The 17,375-nt window shown below is 35.0% G+C and overlaps 1 protein-coding gene and 1 pseudogene across 3 annotated transcripts in view; one reads left to right on the top strand and one right to left on the bottom strand.

The window, feature by feature from the left end:
* CTDSPL2 (CTD small phosphatase like 2) overlaps positions 1-17,375 on the bottom strand; it is an 88,166-nt gene that overhangs the window by 24,484 nt on the left and 46,307 nt on the right. For 2 of the 3 annotated variants that reach the window (XM_019725319.3, XM_074327825.2), the window contains exons 3-5: positions 7,181-7,319; positions 4,687-4,836; positions 2,027-2,242 (exon numbers count right to left, since the gene is read on the bottom strand). In XM_019725319.3, coding sequence (XP_019580878.1) covers positions 2,027-2,242; positions 4,687-4,836; positions 7,181-7,319 — 505 coding nt within the window. The remainder of the gene's footprint in view (positions 1-2,026; positions 2,243-4,686; positions 4,837-7,180; positions 7,320-17,375) is intronic. The other variant, XM_019725320.3, reaches the window with a different exon arrangement.
* LOC109444259 (heterogeneous nuclear ribonucleoprotein A1 pseudogene) lies at positions 13,595-16,993 on the top strand (annotated as a pseudogene).

The raw sequence follows: 17,375 nt of genomic DNA, 5'->3' as shown, positions 1-17,375 counted from the left end.
GTCTAAACCCCATCTGACACCACACAGTTATTACAATGTTTTTGACTATATTCCTTATGCTACACTTCACATCCTCCTATTTTAATAACCTGCAATTTGTATTTCTTAATCCCTTTCACCGTTTCCCCGATTCCCCAAGCCCCCTACTTCCTGCTTCTGACGACCACCAATTTGTTCTCTGTATATGAGTTTTTTATTTTGTTTGTTCGTTTACTTTGTTTATCAGATTCCACATATAAGTGAAATGATATGGTATTTGTCCTCCTGACTTATTTCACTTAGCATAATATCCTCTAGGTTCATCCATGTTCTCACAAATGGCAAATTTTAATTCTTTTTTTAAGGCTGAATAATAGTCCATTGCTCATTTATTTTTAATAGTGTGCAACACACTATACAGTAATTTTTGTGTCTACTTTGCTCATCAGTAAGATTGTGTACTCTTCAGGGTCAAGGAGCATATCTTACTCATCTTTTATAAACAGTGCCCATCACAAAAAATAGGTGTTCAACAAATGTTATAGGATTAAATAAGTGAATGAGACAACTGGAGTAAATCTTACTTTCCCCTCTAGAAACAACTAAGGTTATAGAAGTTCTCCATCTTCACGGCCTGTTTCCCCAAAAATAAGACCTAGCCGGATAATCAGCTCTAATGCATCTTTTGGAGCAAAACTTAATATAAAACAATATAATATAACATAACATAACACCCAGTCTTATTTTACTTTAAGACCTGGTATAAGACTGGGTCTTACATTAATTTTTGCTCCAAAAGACACATTAGAGCTGATTGTCTGGCTAGGTCTTATTTTCAGGGAAACACGGTAGTTGTCAGAAAAAATAAATACAAAGATTTATATGCAGCACAAAAATATAGAATAAACATCAAACAGGAAGCCAAAAGCCTTGGACTTTACCGTAATTCAATAGCCTGTAACACTGGGTATAGAAATTAACATAAAATAAGTCAACAGTAGGTTCATTTGAAGTCTTATCCACCCAAGAATGAACTATGTGTATAATCTATTCTGATTAGCTTGTTAGATTCAGTATTATTCTTAAATTATATCATTATAATTGAACATTATAGGCATTAATATTTTGACAAATTTGAATCTTCTATTATCCTGCTTTTCTCTTTATGTTGGTATTACTGGGTTGCAGTTTATAGAAATTTCATAATTGTATAATTTTTCTTTAATTGTTTTCTGCTATTTCAATGATTTTCTTTCTTAATTTGCCCATTATATTCAAGAGAAGAACATCATTCTACTTCTGTATACCAAACTATCAAACTATACTTCTTAACTAGTCTTTCTCAAATACCTGGCACACAAGGAATTAAAAAAAAAAAAAAAAAAAAAAGTCTAAGATCTTCTCCCTCTGGGAACAGATGGCCATCCTCAATTTGTTTCTGCTTTTAAGTATGATGGAACACAATTTCATCGTTTAGCCTTGGATGTCTATCTACCATAACCTCTCAGACGTAATAAATTATGATCTCATGAGGTTCTACATTTCTGTAACAAATGGCTCAGGAATCCAAGAATTATATTAGGCCTATATAAGGATCCAGAATTAGGCTGCAAAGTCTGAGTATAGGGAGAGATCCAGGAACAGAAGCTTCTTTTGGGGGGATGTCATCTATGTATGAAACAAAGATGAAGATATGAGACTACCTCTACGTAGAAGCTTCAGAACTAAGGGTCTAAGACTGGTGTAATTATAAGTATGTTCATAACCATGAGCACATATTTTGCAGTTGTGTTAAATATCTCAAGTAGTATGATTGGTACAAATAATTAAACTGTAAAGTGATTAATAGAACAATCTTTTTTAAAAACTTCAATTTCAAAATGACTAGATTTTGGGGAGAAAGTTTTATTTTCAATTTTAATTTTCTTAACTTTAAGGAAGAAAAACGTATGCATTTAATCTGCCTATTTAAGAAAAAATATGAAATACTGTATTTTTATTGTTAAAAATTATTCGTGAAGAGCATAAGAAAAGGAATTTTCTTTACCTGTAAGGGGTGGGATATCACGGTTCACTGTTTCTTCTGCTTCTTCTAAACCATTATTTATTGATGGCCTCACTTGAACTGCTTGATTTGTGTAAGCTGCTCCATTAGTTGACGTAGTAGTACTGGTAGTGATCTCATCCACCTGTTCCATATCAAGTTGTTTTACTATCTCTTCAGCTTCCACAGCCTGTCCTGGGGAATCGGATCCTGATGTTCCTGAAATCATGATTTGGTGTACTCACAATCATCATTTAAAAACTCACAGGGGTGGGAGGATAAAACAGATGTTGTTTAAGGATACAAATTTACAACGATTAGTAAATAAGCTTTAAAGATCTATTGAACAGTTTAGTGAATACAGACAAGATTTATTATAATCATCAAACTTGCTAAGAGACTAGAACTTAATTATTCCAACCAAAGACAGAATAATCATGCAACATGACAGCAATGCTAACTACAGCTATAATGGATATCATATTGTAACATATAAATGCATCAAATACATGTATACCTTAAATTTACACAATGCTATGTCAAATATATTTTAATAAAAATAAAAACTCAAATATTTCAAAAAACTAAATACAACAGAAACAAACCTGTGGAAAGACACCATTGTTTAGTGAGTCTCTTCTAGACATTTCAAACAATGAGGAATAAAGACTAGAGGAATAAGCTAGAGTAATATTTGTGAACAAAGCTTTAAAAGTGTTCAAATAGTTTAAAAACACCCATTTATAGTCAAACAAGTAATAATTTAGAACTTTTTAATTTTTTTATTGAGATATAACTGACATTTAACATTGGTAAGTTTCAGCTGTACCTGTTGATTTAATACATTTATATAGTGCAATATGATTACCAACCTAGCATTAGCTAACATCTCTATCCCACAACATAAATATCATTTCTTTTGTGGTTAGAACATTTAAGATTTATTCTCTTAGCAACTTTGAAGCATGTAATACAGTATTGTTGACTATAGAACCTCTTTACGGCAAGTATCATTTATTAAATGCCTACTGTGTCTAGTCATTATTTATATATATTATTCTCTCTCTTTTTATTCAGAGAAACAAGGACAATATCTCAACAAGATTCCATCTTAATAAAGATTGATTTGAAGTTAGTTTCCTCATTATACTCAGCTATCACCTAGATGACACTGCTGCCCAATTCTTCTTCCACTATGGAATGACCCCATCTTTTTCCATTTCTTTACGGAACCCTCCAAAAGTCATTTTCAACAGCAAAACCAACCTCTAATACTTGCAACTTTCTCGCAGAATATTTCTTCTCCCTCAGTGCTTTAAATTTAACCTCTTCCCCCCAAAAATCTCTTTTCCTGATAAAAATTTATTATACTTATTTACATATACCTCCCCCTCCTGTAAAAAGGAGACTTCTTGAGGGCAGGGACCATGTGTTAACCATCTGTGAATCTCCAATGGCTGGAATACAGTAGATGCTCAATATTCGTTGAATGAGCTGAAATCTTCAAATCACCCCTCACATTTAAGTATATCCTGTCTCACAGATTGAGACTCAAGAACTTAGAACTGGTCCAACGTAACATGGCAGGGCTTAACATGGCAGGGATTTTAAAGCAAGTTTAACTCCAAAGCCCATTCTTTTTCCATTACACTAGCATTTATTTCCAAAGATGTTCTCTGAAGCACTAGTTCTGTAAGATATCCCACAGAATAGGGTTCTCGGTCAAATATGTCTAGGAAATACTGGGTTAACCAAAGTTAGAAGTAGTTTTATTTTTTTGTTTTGTTTCCATTACAAATTAATGTGCTAATATGCACTATTTTTGCCTTGGAACATCTTGATTTTACAGTGCACCGTTCTGCCTCTTAAAAATTACATCGTTATCCAGAAACATAATTCCAATTAGAATTTAAATAACTAGGCAACAAGTATTTAATGGCTATTTTCCATGTGCCCAACACTGTATCAAACAACATGGTAGATGCAAAAATAAAGACATGATCTCTTGCCCTCGAATAGTCTACAGACTAAATTATCATGTATGAAATTATGTATTAATCATCAGAAAAGATAACAGCTAAATCTTTTTAAAAAAATACGTTGGTAAATAAGCCTATTTTGATTCTTTTGCCAAGGCTAAATTAGACAATAAAAACCTTCAATTCATTTGAATTAGTGTAGTTTTACTATTTGTCTAAACTGAAGATACATGGCGGGTGAGGGGAAAAATCAAGCAATGATAATAAAAATCAACTGTGTTACAAAAAAATGACCTAGTTTCAGCTCACTTAAAATGTTCAACATATTCACTTTATTGATCTAGAATACTGAAAATGCTTCTGGAGTCTCTCCTGTACACATTCTTAAGGATTACAAAGTCATCCCAACACAGAAAAAATAACTTCCCTCCATCCGCAAGTTTATCATCAAGCTTTTCAGAGTGTGAAAGCAGAGGTCATTCACTTCAACAAAATCAAACATGTCCTATATTTATTTCATCACTAAAAAAAAAAAAGGCTTTCAGAAGCCATGTGTTTTAATGAGGCTAAAAACAAAGATAAGATGCTGACAAACTATGCCACTAAAATCAAACAGATTTTTACAAATCCTAGGAAAACCATTAATTTTTTAAACCCAAATCATGTTTAATGGTTTACACTCACCATTTTTATTTGCTGGTGAAAAAAAGTTGAAGACAGGAGAAAATATGGTCCCCAACAATGTAGTCCTTGGAGGACTGCCAGAGGAAGGATTATCTTCTAATTTTCCATTTTGTTTTACATGTTGATTTGTCATTTCATAACTACCAGCTTCTAAGAAAGAAATAGAAGAACAAAGCTGTAATCTAAAAAACATGACTTTCAGAAATGTGTTCTAAATCATTCATTGTAAAAATAACTTTTTCCCACAAAATACTTCATGAAAACTAACATTAATATTAAGAAAGTTTATTATTTAATAAAATCTTGAGGTAAATCACTGGTAAATTAAATGATCTTTATAACAAACTTACTTAACGCTTTATAAATACTAAAAATTCACTGAGTTTTTCAAAGTACAGTTGACCCTTGAACAACACGAGTTTGAACTGCATGGATTAAACATGGATTTTTTTTTTTTTTTCCAATAAATACAGTCAGCCCTCTGTATCCCCAGGTTTCTCATCCACGGAGTCATCAGTATGTTATATTGAAACAGAATTTTCGGGCTGGCCCGGTGGCTCAGGTAGTTGGAGCACCCTACTCCTAATGCCAAGGTCGTCGGTTGGAATCCCACATGGGCCAGTGAGCTGCGCCCTCTACAGGTAAGACTGTGAACAATGGCTCTCCCTGGAGCTGGGCTGCCGTGAACCAGAGGAACAACCAGAGGTCAGTGTGGGCTGCCACGAGCTGCTGTGTGCTACCGTGAGCAGCTGGTGGCCAGCGTGAGCCGCCAGCAGCCGGCGAGAGCTGCCATGAGCTGCTGTGAGTGGCCAAGTGATGACTGGTGGCTGAGGGAGCGCAAGGCTCATACTACCAGCATGGGCCAGGGAGCTGTGTCCTACACAACTAGACTGAGAAACAACGCTTAAACCAGAGTATGGGGGGGAGGATGGAAGAAGGGGAAAAAAAAATAGTACTTTCGATCCGTGGCTGGGATGCACAGAAGCAGAGGGCATTGTTCTATGTAAGCCATTTTGTATAAGGGACCTGAGCATCTGTGGATTTTGGTATATCCACATGGGTCCGAAACCAATCCCTGCAGATACCAAAGGACAACGGAAGTTTTGGGGGAGTCAAAGTTATGTGTGGATTTTTGGACTGTGCAAGGGGTCTGGGCCCCACGTTGTTAAAGGGTCAACTATAGATTTACATCTAGAATTACAGACTGAAAGGTTTCTAATCAACACAGGGTAACAGAATGAAATAAATTCTTTGTAACTAAAGCAAGCAAGTGACAATATTAAAAACACAAATGCAAAATTTTGTCTTTATTTACATTTTGGGATGCTGCCTACTTCATAAAACCTAACCTCCAATCTATTTCTAATGAAATAAATAGAGGGAACATAGCTTTATTGAAGCAGAAGACTATGGATAGCAGTATCAAAAATTACTTATGGATATTGAGGTACCATGTCAAAGTGGTTAGGAAGAATAACCAGTTGTTTAATTTCTAGTGAATAAAAATTTTTCATGGGTTTTTGGAAAATATAAAATAAAAATAAATTCAAACAAATGTTTTGATTAATCATCCTTAACCATTTACAACGTTACTTGGTATCTACCTCATTTCTTTCCTTCTTTGCTATAAGTCTTTTAATAACTTGTTCCTTTATCCCTTTTCTCCCTAACGTGAATTCTAACGATAAGAGATACAACACTGCATTGAGGAGAAAGATGTAAGAAATTTTTATTGCTGTCGTGTTTATAATAACATTGCTTAAAAGGCAGTATGCCATGTTCTTAAGTGTTGTTCTTTATAGCTTTCTCTGCATGTTCTTGTTTTCTCCTTCTTTTTAACTTTGAGGAGCTTCACAGCCATATCAGATATTGACCTGAACAGGGTTTATCAATAGCAACACTATTGACTTCTGGGCTGGATAATTCTTTGTTGTGGGAAGATGGCCTGTGCATTGTAGGATGTTTAGCAGCATCCCTGACCTCCACTGCGAGATATGAGTAGCAACCCCAACAGATTGTGACAACCAAAAAGGTCTCCAGGCATTGACAAATCTCCCCTGGGGACAAAACCACTCCTAGTTGAGAATAACTGGCCTGAATGATCTAAGCCCTCTCTGAGCTCTGAAATTCTATGATAGAGAAACAAATTCTTTGTACATATTAAGTACATACTTCAAATCTGTACATGTACAAATTAAGTCACAACTATTATTATTTTAAGAAATGAGTTCATCAGAAGCCAAAAATGTTGCTCCATTTACACGTTCATGGTAAATAGTATAAAGCTAGTTGCTCTGCCTTTGTCATTTTAATTCAAAAAGGTAGATTTATATTAGGTAAATTTTTATTTCACTTCTTGCTATTAATATTTACTATAAAGATTACAAAAACAAGGCAGAAATTGCTCAAAGTAGATTTTTAAAAACAGAAAAGAAACACATCAGGTGAGATCTCTGCTTATACCTAATAAAACAGTATCTAAATATTAACAAACCTCCATTTACTTGACTTTTCCGCCTTACTCGAGATATCTGTTTGTTAGGTTTTTCTCCTGCTCTTGGTGTTGATGTGATCAGATTATTATCTATATCGCGTTCAATTCTACTCCGTTTCGAAGGATTTTCTCTCTCTTCCTTAAGATATAAAAGGAAAAACATGCATTGAGCAGTCTTTCTGCCTTACAGGTTACACTTTTAAAATAATAAAATTTGATATGCATCCCATTGCAGCATCATTTACAACAGCTAACATATGGAAACAACCTAAGGGTCCAATGATTGATGAATGAATAAAGAAAATATGGTATATATATATATATGCAGTCATAAGAAAAGAATGAAATCTTGCCATTTGTGACAACATGGATGGACTTTGAGGGCATTATACTACATTATACTAAGTGAAATAAGTCAGACAGAGAAAGACAAATACTGTATGATCTCACTTGTATATGAAATCTAAAATTAAACAAACAAAACAGAGAACAGATTGGTGGTGGTTGCCAGAGGTGGGAGAAATGGGTGAAGGTACAAAACTCAAGTAATAAAATAATAAGTCATGAAGATGTAATGTACAGCATGGTGAGTATAGTTAATAATACTGTATCACATATTTGAAAGTTGCGAAGAGAGTAAATCTTTAACATTCTCAACACAAGGGAAAAAAACTCTGGAACTATGTATGTTGATTAATGTTAACTAGACATTGTGATCACTTTGCAATACATACAAATATCAAATCGTTACATTATATACTTAATATACATCAATTATATCTCAAAAGAAAAAAGAATTGATGCGGTATGATATATCTCCCCTTTTTCAAATCCAGGAGAAACAAACTGAATTAATATCTAACATTGGTAGAAAATACAGGAAAAATGTGAGTGTCATTAAAGAGTAGTTATTAATGCAATTCAGATCCTTTCCCCAAGATCCATTCAATTTCCATGCCATTGAAATAACTGATTATACAATGTGCTCTGAATTTTCAGCAATTTCCCCTTATTCCTAGAATTGCCTGAAAGAACAGAGGTCGCTTCATGAGCACTGAGGGGAAGAGAGAGAACCTTACTGGAATTTGCTGGCATATCACTTATTACCAAAAATGACAAAAAATTATAGGGCCTGCCAGTGCCACACCCCCCAATGTCAACCTCAATTCTTTAAAGGCCTAAATTAGTACTAAGGAGGATACTCTTAACAAAGCTCTCTATTCATTTCCTTATATGGGGTAAACCCACATATGACCAGTTTATACTATTTTTATAGTATTATTGACTAAGAGAGTATATACTCCAAGCAATTAGCTGATTTTTCTCCATCTATTTTTCTCATTGTAAAACTTCTAGAGTCATCTACCACACGAACAATTTTCTTATATTTACTGTAATACTGGCCTATACCGTGTTTCCCCGAAAATAACACCTAGCTGAATCAATGCGTCTTTTGGAGCAAAAATTAATATAAGACCCAGTCTTACAGTAAAATCTAAGACCGGGTCTTATATATGACCGAATTTTACATTAATTTTTGCTCCAAAAGATGCATTAGAGCTGCTTGTCCAGCTAGGTCTTATTTTTGGGGAAACACGGTAATTCCTTGTTTTAATGAGACTACTTGAAATCTTTGGATAAGGACTAGATTTTAAAATCTTTATGTATAATTTACACATATAATCAACATCCTTATTCAACAGGAATAACTTGTCTACTATTTTATATTTGGTGCTTTTACACCACAGCAAATAATATACGAGGTGTGACCAAACGATACGGTGAATGTTTAAATAAAAAACGTTTATTATATAGTAAGACACATAACCGTTAATCCCCTTCAAAATACTCCCCCTTGCTTCAAACCTATTTATCCCATTGTTCTTGCCACTTTCTGAAGCAGTTCTGGAAGTCCTCTTTCTTAAGTGTCTTTAGTTGCGCTGTTGTGGCTGCCTCGATGTCCTGAATCATTTTGACTTTGGGGAAGAGCCAGAAGTCACACAGTGCCAGATCCCATGAATAAAGTAGATGAAGACACACTGTAATGTTTTTATTTGACAGAAATTGCTGTATACCAGAAGTGATGTGTGACAAGGAGAGTTGTCATGATGGAGGATGATTTATGGCACACTTTAAAACACATTCTCTCAACCGTAGCTCACACTGACTGACTGCACCCGAACAAGTTGAAACTTTTCACACACTGTCACTAAGTTTCGACATGTCGCTTCCCTTATTGAAGATCCCTGCCTTTCCATTGGATGGCACTTGGCAGCAGCATTCACCATATTTTATGATTACAACTGAAAGACTATCACACATCGCTTCTGGTACGTCAATTTCTGTCAAATAAAAACATTATGGTGTATCCTCATCCACCTTATTCATCGGATCTGGCACCATGCAACTTCTGGCTCTTTCTCAAAGTCAAAATGACCATGAAAGGTAAAAGTTTAGAATCGATTCAGGACACCGAGGCAGCCACAACAGTGCAACTAAAGACACTCCTGAAAGAGGACTTCCAGAACTATTTCAGAAAGTGGCAAGAATGATGGGATAAGTGTGTTCAAAGCGAGGGGAGGTATTTTGAGGGAGATTAATGGCAATGTGTCTTTTACTGTAATAAATTAATTTAAACATTCACCACATTTTTTGATCATACCTCATACTATTATGCATTTTCTAAAGATTGAATATGCTTTTAAAAACAGAAAATAAACATGTCAAGTTAGATCTATGCTGTATACTGGCCCATCTGTTAGTCACTCAGTAGCTGTCTCAGTTACTGGATCACTGTCCTGGTATTGCAGTGCTTGTGTTCAAGAAACCCTTATAAAACCCAATGCTATGTCAATGCCAGTGTCATTCACCTCACTTCACCTTATCACACAGGCACTTATTATCTATCTCACATCATCACATGAAGGGTGAGTACAGTACAATATTTTGAGAGGCCACATGCATATAACTTATTACAGTATATTGTTATAACTGTTCTATTTTATTGCTAGCTATTGTTGTTAATCTCTTACTGTGCCTAATTTATAAATTAAACTTTATCATAGGTTATCAAAGCTATCTATTCATTTCCTTATATGGGGCAAACCCACATATGACCAGTTTATACTATTTTTATAGTATTATTGACTAAGAGAGTATATACTCCAATTAGCTGATTTTTCTCCATCTATTTTTCTCATTGTAAACCTTCTAGAGTCATCTACCACACGAGCAATTTTCTTATATTTACTGTAATACTGGCCTATACCGTGTTTCCCAGAAAATAAGACCTAGCTGGAAAATCATAGTATATATACGGTATATATAGGGAAAATCATAGTATATATACGGTTCAGCACTACCCACAGTTTCAGGCATCCACCGGGGGTCTTGGAACGTATCCCCTGTGGCTAAGGGTGGACTACTATATAGCACAAAATGCCTCAGTGATTCAAAACAAAATTCCTCTAATTTTTACTGCTTAGCATTCCCCTGTATTTTAAAATGAACTGGAAGCCTCATATCTCAAATATGGGATCTCCATTACTGCAAAATATAGGGGGTCTCTTTATAAAGTCCTTCAAAAATAGAAATAGTGCCACAAAACCTTAACTACACTAAGTTCCAGCATCCTCTTAAGGAAGTTTACCTGGTATAATATAAATACATACATTTCTGAAACCTTACATTCTGCAATACTAAAAATATCAAGATTTATGGTAGGGAAAAAAAATGGGACCAGGAGAGTAGAGAGGGGAACATTGGGGCAGATCAGTCAATACCCCTATAACTCTATAACCACAGCACTAACAAAAATAATGACTGGGACCTCCGGAGATAATTTGGACACCCCAGTCAGGCAGCGAGGAGCAGCTGAAATGCTACTTCAAAGCTTAATAAAAGGTATTTTAAAAAAAAGTAGAAACAAAGGCTTATGGGAGCTGATAAATAAAGCTTTAATAGGGCTGCTATGACAATGCAGCTGCCACCTGAGAAGAGTTCCTGCTAGGCCAGGCTGTACATCTCAGGGAGGACACCCCCACTGCAGGTTATCATTTTTAATTTAAAAGTCTATGTGTGGGGTTTGGGGGTGCCTTAGGCTCTGTAGGAGCTGAACTTCCCTTATGAAGTATAAAATTCAATTCCCATTATTTAGGATCCCCCTATCCAATTTAGGAAAAATCACGTATAAACCAACATACAACCCATATTACACTGACACTATTCCCCTGATTACCAAGTGTATAAGCTAACTGATATTGTGGAGGCACCACATATTGTACCAGAACACACTGTATTATGGTCAATTGAGAATACATTCAAATACCTTAGCTTACATCTCTAAAGAGAAGGAAGCAGAAGCTATTAAGATCAAGGTTACGTAAGGTTCCGCACTGATAAAAATCCTAGTTTTTAGAATAATGTATTCAAATGTCTGATGATGATCCAATTCTGAAAGAGAATTCGTCACCCAATCCTAGTCTTTCTTAAATATTCAACTATACACACTTCAGGGACATTTTTGGACATGATATGATTTTTAGAAGAAGAATTAGGAAAAACAGGATTTCTACATTACTACACATGCTGTTTTAGTAACTTTAATAACCCTACAATGTCTTCTCTGGAATCTGTATTTTTCAAAATTGTCTCTTTTAAGTGGAAAATCTTGGGAAGGTGGTTTTCTTAAATCTCTGAATCCCAAAGGAAATACAGAGAACTAGAGAGGCAACAAAAACCCAAGGACAAATTTAGAACAAAATCAGCAAATAAGGTGTCTGCCCCAAACTCCACATGGAGGACAAACCAACAACCACAACACCTGAAGGCCCACATGCACCACTGCAGAAGAAATCAAAAGGATGCAACAAGATGTACAGCAACACGTCTGAGAACAGGAGTAGCCCAAAATAGCTAACAGGCAGGTATTGAATTGAAAGTATAGCAGGCCAACTTGATGACAGCAGATGAGAAGAGAGGAAGTTGCTCTCCAATCCAATAGCAAAGGGGTCAATGGTGAGAGTGAAACAGGAGCAAGTTTAGCTTTTATGAACTCTTGAAATTGACTGACTATGGCTCCCTTCTACAGTAGGGCTCCACACGGGGGAAAATTGCTGGGAATGGAATCAAAATTGAATTAAGAAAATCACAGGAAAGGAGAAAAAGAAGTTCCAGATAAACATGGGGTAAGGGTAAAGTGACAGGAAAACTGAAAAAGCAATCATTAAATTTTTTAACACCACATAAAAACAACAAACCTAATTGAAAAGATACTTTGAACCACAAAACTCTCTAAAAATTCAGAAAAACCAATCTCACATAAAAATGAGCAACAAGAAAGTACATGTCAAATCCCAAATAAAAATTACAATAAAACACACAAGAAGTCAAATGACCTCTATAGATTAAAAAAAGTCAGAAAAACATGCATGGAGAATAGATCAAAACGAGAACCTTCTATTTCAAAGCAAAACAAGAAATTAAGAAAATGATGAGACATACATCAGAGTTAAGAAAACTCAGAAATGAAGAGACAGAAGAAAATAATTAGAAATAAAAGAAAAAAATCATTTCAGAAATAAAGACTGAAATAGAATGGACATAAAAGTGAGTAAACAATAGATTATGCCTTTAAGAGAAATACAAGGTAAAACGGGGAAAAAAATTTAAGACATCAAAATGTTGACAAATACTGCAAGATAGACAAAGAAGATCCAACAGACAGAAAACAGTAGTCCTTGAAGGAAACCAAAGCAAAAACATGGCAACAGAACAAATATTAGAAAAATTTCCTCAAATAAAAGATTTGAAATTACATGAAAAAGTACTAAAACTTTTTCTGGGTTGATTTTTTGTTGTTTTTATTTATTTATTTTTTATAAGGAGGGCACAGCTCACAGTGGCCCATGTGGGGATTGAACCAGCAACCTTGGCGTTCTTAGCACCATGCTCTAAACAACTGAGCTAACTGTTTTTTTAACTAAAACCATCAACGCAGAAAAACAGATACATCCTAAATTTAACAGAATTTAAAGAAAAAAATCCTTAGGAGAACAAGGCAAAGTCACTTTATTTATAAAGGGAAAAATTAAGATGATCAAACTTTGACAGCAATACTTTTTATGTCAGAATAAAATGAAATAACATTTAAAATAATCAAGAGAAAATGTGAGCCAAAAATTTTACATGCAGCAAAACTGATTTTCAAGCATAAAGGGCACTTTAGCAACAAGCAAGAACTCAGAATATTTTCCCCAAGAATGCTTTCTGTGGCATCTACTAGAAAATGAGCTTTAGACATAAAAATGACTACAATCACATGAGGACTGAGGATAACCATTAAACATATGGAACATATGTAGAACCTATATAACTAAAACAAATGAACAAATGAGGACTAAAAGATAGTATGGGATGACTACAGGCTCAGAATGTATCAACATAAACTATAAAAAACTGGTAAGAGATATGTACAAAGTTTTTTTAATAGTTCACTTTAAAGACATTCTAAGACAGAAAAGTTGACAGAATTCATTTTCAGCTGATCTACACAAGAAATACTAAGTGAAGTTCTTCAGGCATAAAATAAATAATACCAGATGGGACCCTAAATTTGCAGTAAGGAATGAACACCACTAAGGCAAATATATGAGTAAATATAGAAGATCTTTATGTTCAGTACTTCTACTGTGCTCTTACTAGCTATGTTCAATAGTTATACTTGCTATAATCTCTTTAGCCTCATTATGATCCAGTAAATTATTATCTTGAAATCTCCAAGTTTTTCTATATATGTAGAAACACAGTAAGAGTACTCTTGTTGTTTTGCAATATTAAATTTGGTTTTTAAAATTTTATCTAAAAGCTATTTTAGAATTTAATATTTTAAAAGAAAATTTGTAACTTTCTAGTAAATAGGCCATTAAATTTAAAAAGGGAGATTAGATGATTTGTGATTTAAATCCACTGATGTACTGATGAAAGGATTAAACTGATATATTAGAATTCTCTTATCACAAAAAGGGCAAATGTATTCCAAAGAAACTGGATGGAATTGTATATTACGAATTACAAATGAAAATATGATAAACCTATTTTCCCTTTGGCTGCCTAAGTAGTCCTATTGTGTCTTATGCAACAGAACATACTGAAATTGAATTATGGTGACAATTCAGTTGTACTGTCATTTGAGATCATTCAGCATTTTTTTAAAAAGGATATTTTTAAATATACACATGATGAGTTCTTTAAAAGGCAAAATTGTTACAGCTTTTCAAACTAAAAATAAAAAAGCCAATGAAGTATCTTAAAGAGAAAGTTATATTGTATCAGTTGAAAAAGTGCACATAATATCTGAGAGACTTATAAAATAAACTCTTTTACAGCAGGTAGTGCTGAAAGCCTGCTGGGTAAAAAGTCAGTAAAAGAAACAGGCACTTCCAGTTTCTAATGATAAAATAAATTACTGAATTAAAGACTTATCTGCAGCCTTTCTGTCCGTGGACACTGCCAAGTTAAGCATGGTTCAAATCTCCCCTCCTGCAGTCATCATGTCTAACTCAAGAGTCTCACAAAGAGCCCGAACAGCTGCAGAAGCTCTTCATGGGAGGTTTGAGCTTTGAAACAACCGATGAGAGTTGGAGGAGCCATTCTGAACAATGGGGAACACTCACAGACTGTGTGGTGATGAAGTATCCAAACACCAAGCGCTCCAGAGGCTTTGGGTTTGTCATCTATGCCGCCATGGAAGAGGTGAGTGCAACCATGAAGGCAAGGCCACACAAGGAGGAGGGAAGAGTTGTGGGGCCAAAGAGGGCTGATCAAGAGAAGATTCTCAAACACCTGGTGTCCACTGCACTGTGGAAAAGATTTTTGCTGATGGTATTAAAGAAGACACTGAAGAATATCACCAAAGAGATGATTTTGAATAGTGTGGGAAAATTGAAGTGATTGAAATCATGACTGACTGAAGCAGTGGCAAGAAGAGAGGCTTGGCTTTTGTAACCTTTGATGACCGTGACTCTGTAGACAAGCCTGTCATTCAGAAATACCACACTGTGAATGGCCACAACGGGGAAGTAAGGAAAGCCCTATCTAAGCAAGAAATGGCTAGTGCTTCATCCAGTCAGAGGTCAAAGTGGTTCTGGAAACTTCGGTGGTGGTTGTGGAGGTGGTTTTGGTGGGAGTGACAACTTTGGTCACGGAGGAAACATCAGTGGTTGAGGTGACTTTGGTGGCAGTCGTGGTGGTGGAAAATATGGTGGCAGTGGGAATGGTTATAATGGATTTCGTAATGATGAAAGCAATTTTGGAGGAGGTGGAGCTACAATGATTTTGACAATTATAACAATTTATCTTCAAATTTTGGACCCATGGAAGGAGGAAATTTTAGCGGCAGAAGCTCTGGCCCCTATGGTGGTGGAGGCCAATACTTTGCCAAACCACGAAACCAAGCCGCTCTGGTGGTTCCAGCAGCAGCAGAAGCTATGGCAGTGGCAGAAGGTTTTAATTACTGCCAGGAAACAAAGCTTAGCAGGAGAGGAGAGCCAGAGAAATGACAGAGAAACTACAGGTAGCAAGAGATTTGTGAACTCAGCCAAGCACAGTGGTGGCAAGGCCTAGCTGCTACAAAGAAGACATGTTTTAGACAACAATCCTGTGTATGGACAAAAACCTGGAGAACTGCATTTGTTACTAATTATGTAACAGGTTATTTCAGTTTCTGTTATGTGGAAAGTGTAAAAAGCATTCCAACAAAGGGTTTTAACTAGAATTTTTTTGCACCCATGCTCTTGATTGCTAAATGTAATAGTCTTATCATGACGCTGAATAAATATGTCTTTTAAAAAAAAAGTATCTGCAAATACAAAAAATGATTTAAAATCTGGTTTGCAGAACTACTTCTGCCTTACAGATGTGGCTGAACTTTCTGTTTTGACTGTTTTTATCTGGTTCTAGCATCAACTAATCACCAAAGATCTTTTAATCATCAAAGATCTTCTTCACTGTGAATGCATGGTAACAAACACAAATGGTACATATTTTTTTTGCATCTCATTTTATCCTGGAATAACTTGTGCTGACATTTGCGCTAATTGTGCAAAAGCACAATTGTGATGGATATAACTACTACCACCTTAGCAAATCAAGGCACTGACACGCAATAGTTATTGTGCTTTTCACTGCCATGCACTTGCAGAGGAGGGAAAAAAGCTGATTCTACTTAAGAATGTCCTTGATGAAGCTGTAAAATTAATTAAATCTCAACCCTTAAATATGTGTTATCATTCTGTATGATGAGATGGGAAGTATATACAAAGTACTTCTACTGTAAATTTGTGCTTCCACAATTGTGTTGGGGAAAAGTGAGTGACTGAGCTGTAACCTGAATTAGATTACTTTTTCTGATGGAAAATTATTTTTACTGGAAGTAGGTATTTTCTGAAAATTGAACAAAGCAAGCCTGTCACTTTAAGAAAACTGACGGTTTTTATTGCCAACAATAAAATTTGAGTTTTCAAGCAAAAATTGGAATTTTAGAAAAGTTGAACCCAGAATCATGAGCTTGACAGCTTCCCAATACTTAAAAGACTGTTCTGTTGAGATCAGTGGGGATGCTCACAAATGTGATGTTTAAATATTGAATAAAATTTGTCAGTATGTAAACACATGGAAGATCTGCACAATTCAGTGAACCAGTTCTTTCCAAATAACCAGTGCATGATGTTACAAAACCATACATCGGAAAAAGATCCACTCCAAGTGCAAGATAGACCAACAAAAAGATCAGAAAGCAGAGCTTTCAAATTCAATCTTGGAACAGGAACCTAAAAAACTACATTGTTGTCAAGTTTTGGAGTAATATCAACACAGTATTTGCAATTATTTAAAAAGGACATTAAAATACTTTTCCATTTTCAAAATACATGTTGTTGTTTTCATGCTTCAACAATAACAACAAACTACCTTCTATGAAGCCACCATTAAGGAGATTTGCAAAACTGTAAATGTCATGCTTCCCACTAATTTCCTTTTTGTTTTTAGAAAACAGTTATGTTTGTATTAATGTGTAGTGGATTTATAATTACGAATGAATATTTTCAAATTCCTCAGTTTTAATGTCCAATGAGATATATTGATATATGCAACTCACATAAATGTTCTTTAGGGTTTCCAATATTTCTAAGAAAGTAAA

This window comes from Rhinolophus sinicus, chromosome 3 (assembly GCF_057876585.1).
Source record: "Rhinolophus sinicus isolate RSI-liver-muscle chromosome 3, RSI-T2T, whole genome shotgun sequence".
In the NCBI taxonomy this organism is placed as follows: domain Eukaryota; kingdom Metazoa; phylum Chordata; class Mammalia; order Chiroptera; family Rhinolophidae; genus Rhinolophus; species Rhinolophus sinicus.
Note: the sequence above shows the minus strand (reverse complement) of the source record. Positions and strands in the feature narration are given on the sequence as shown.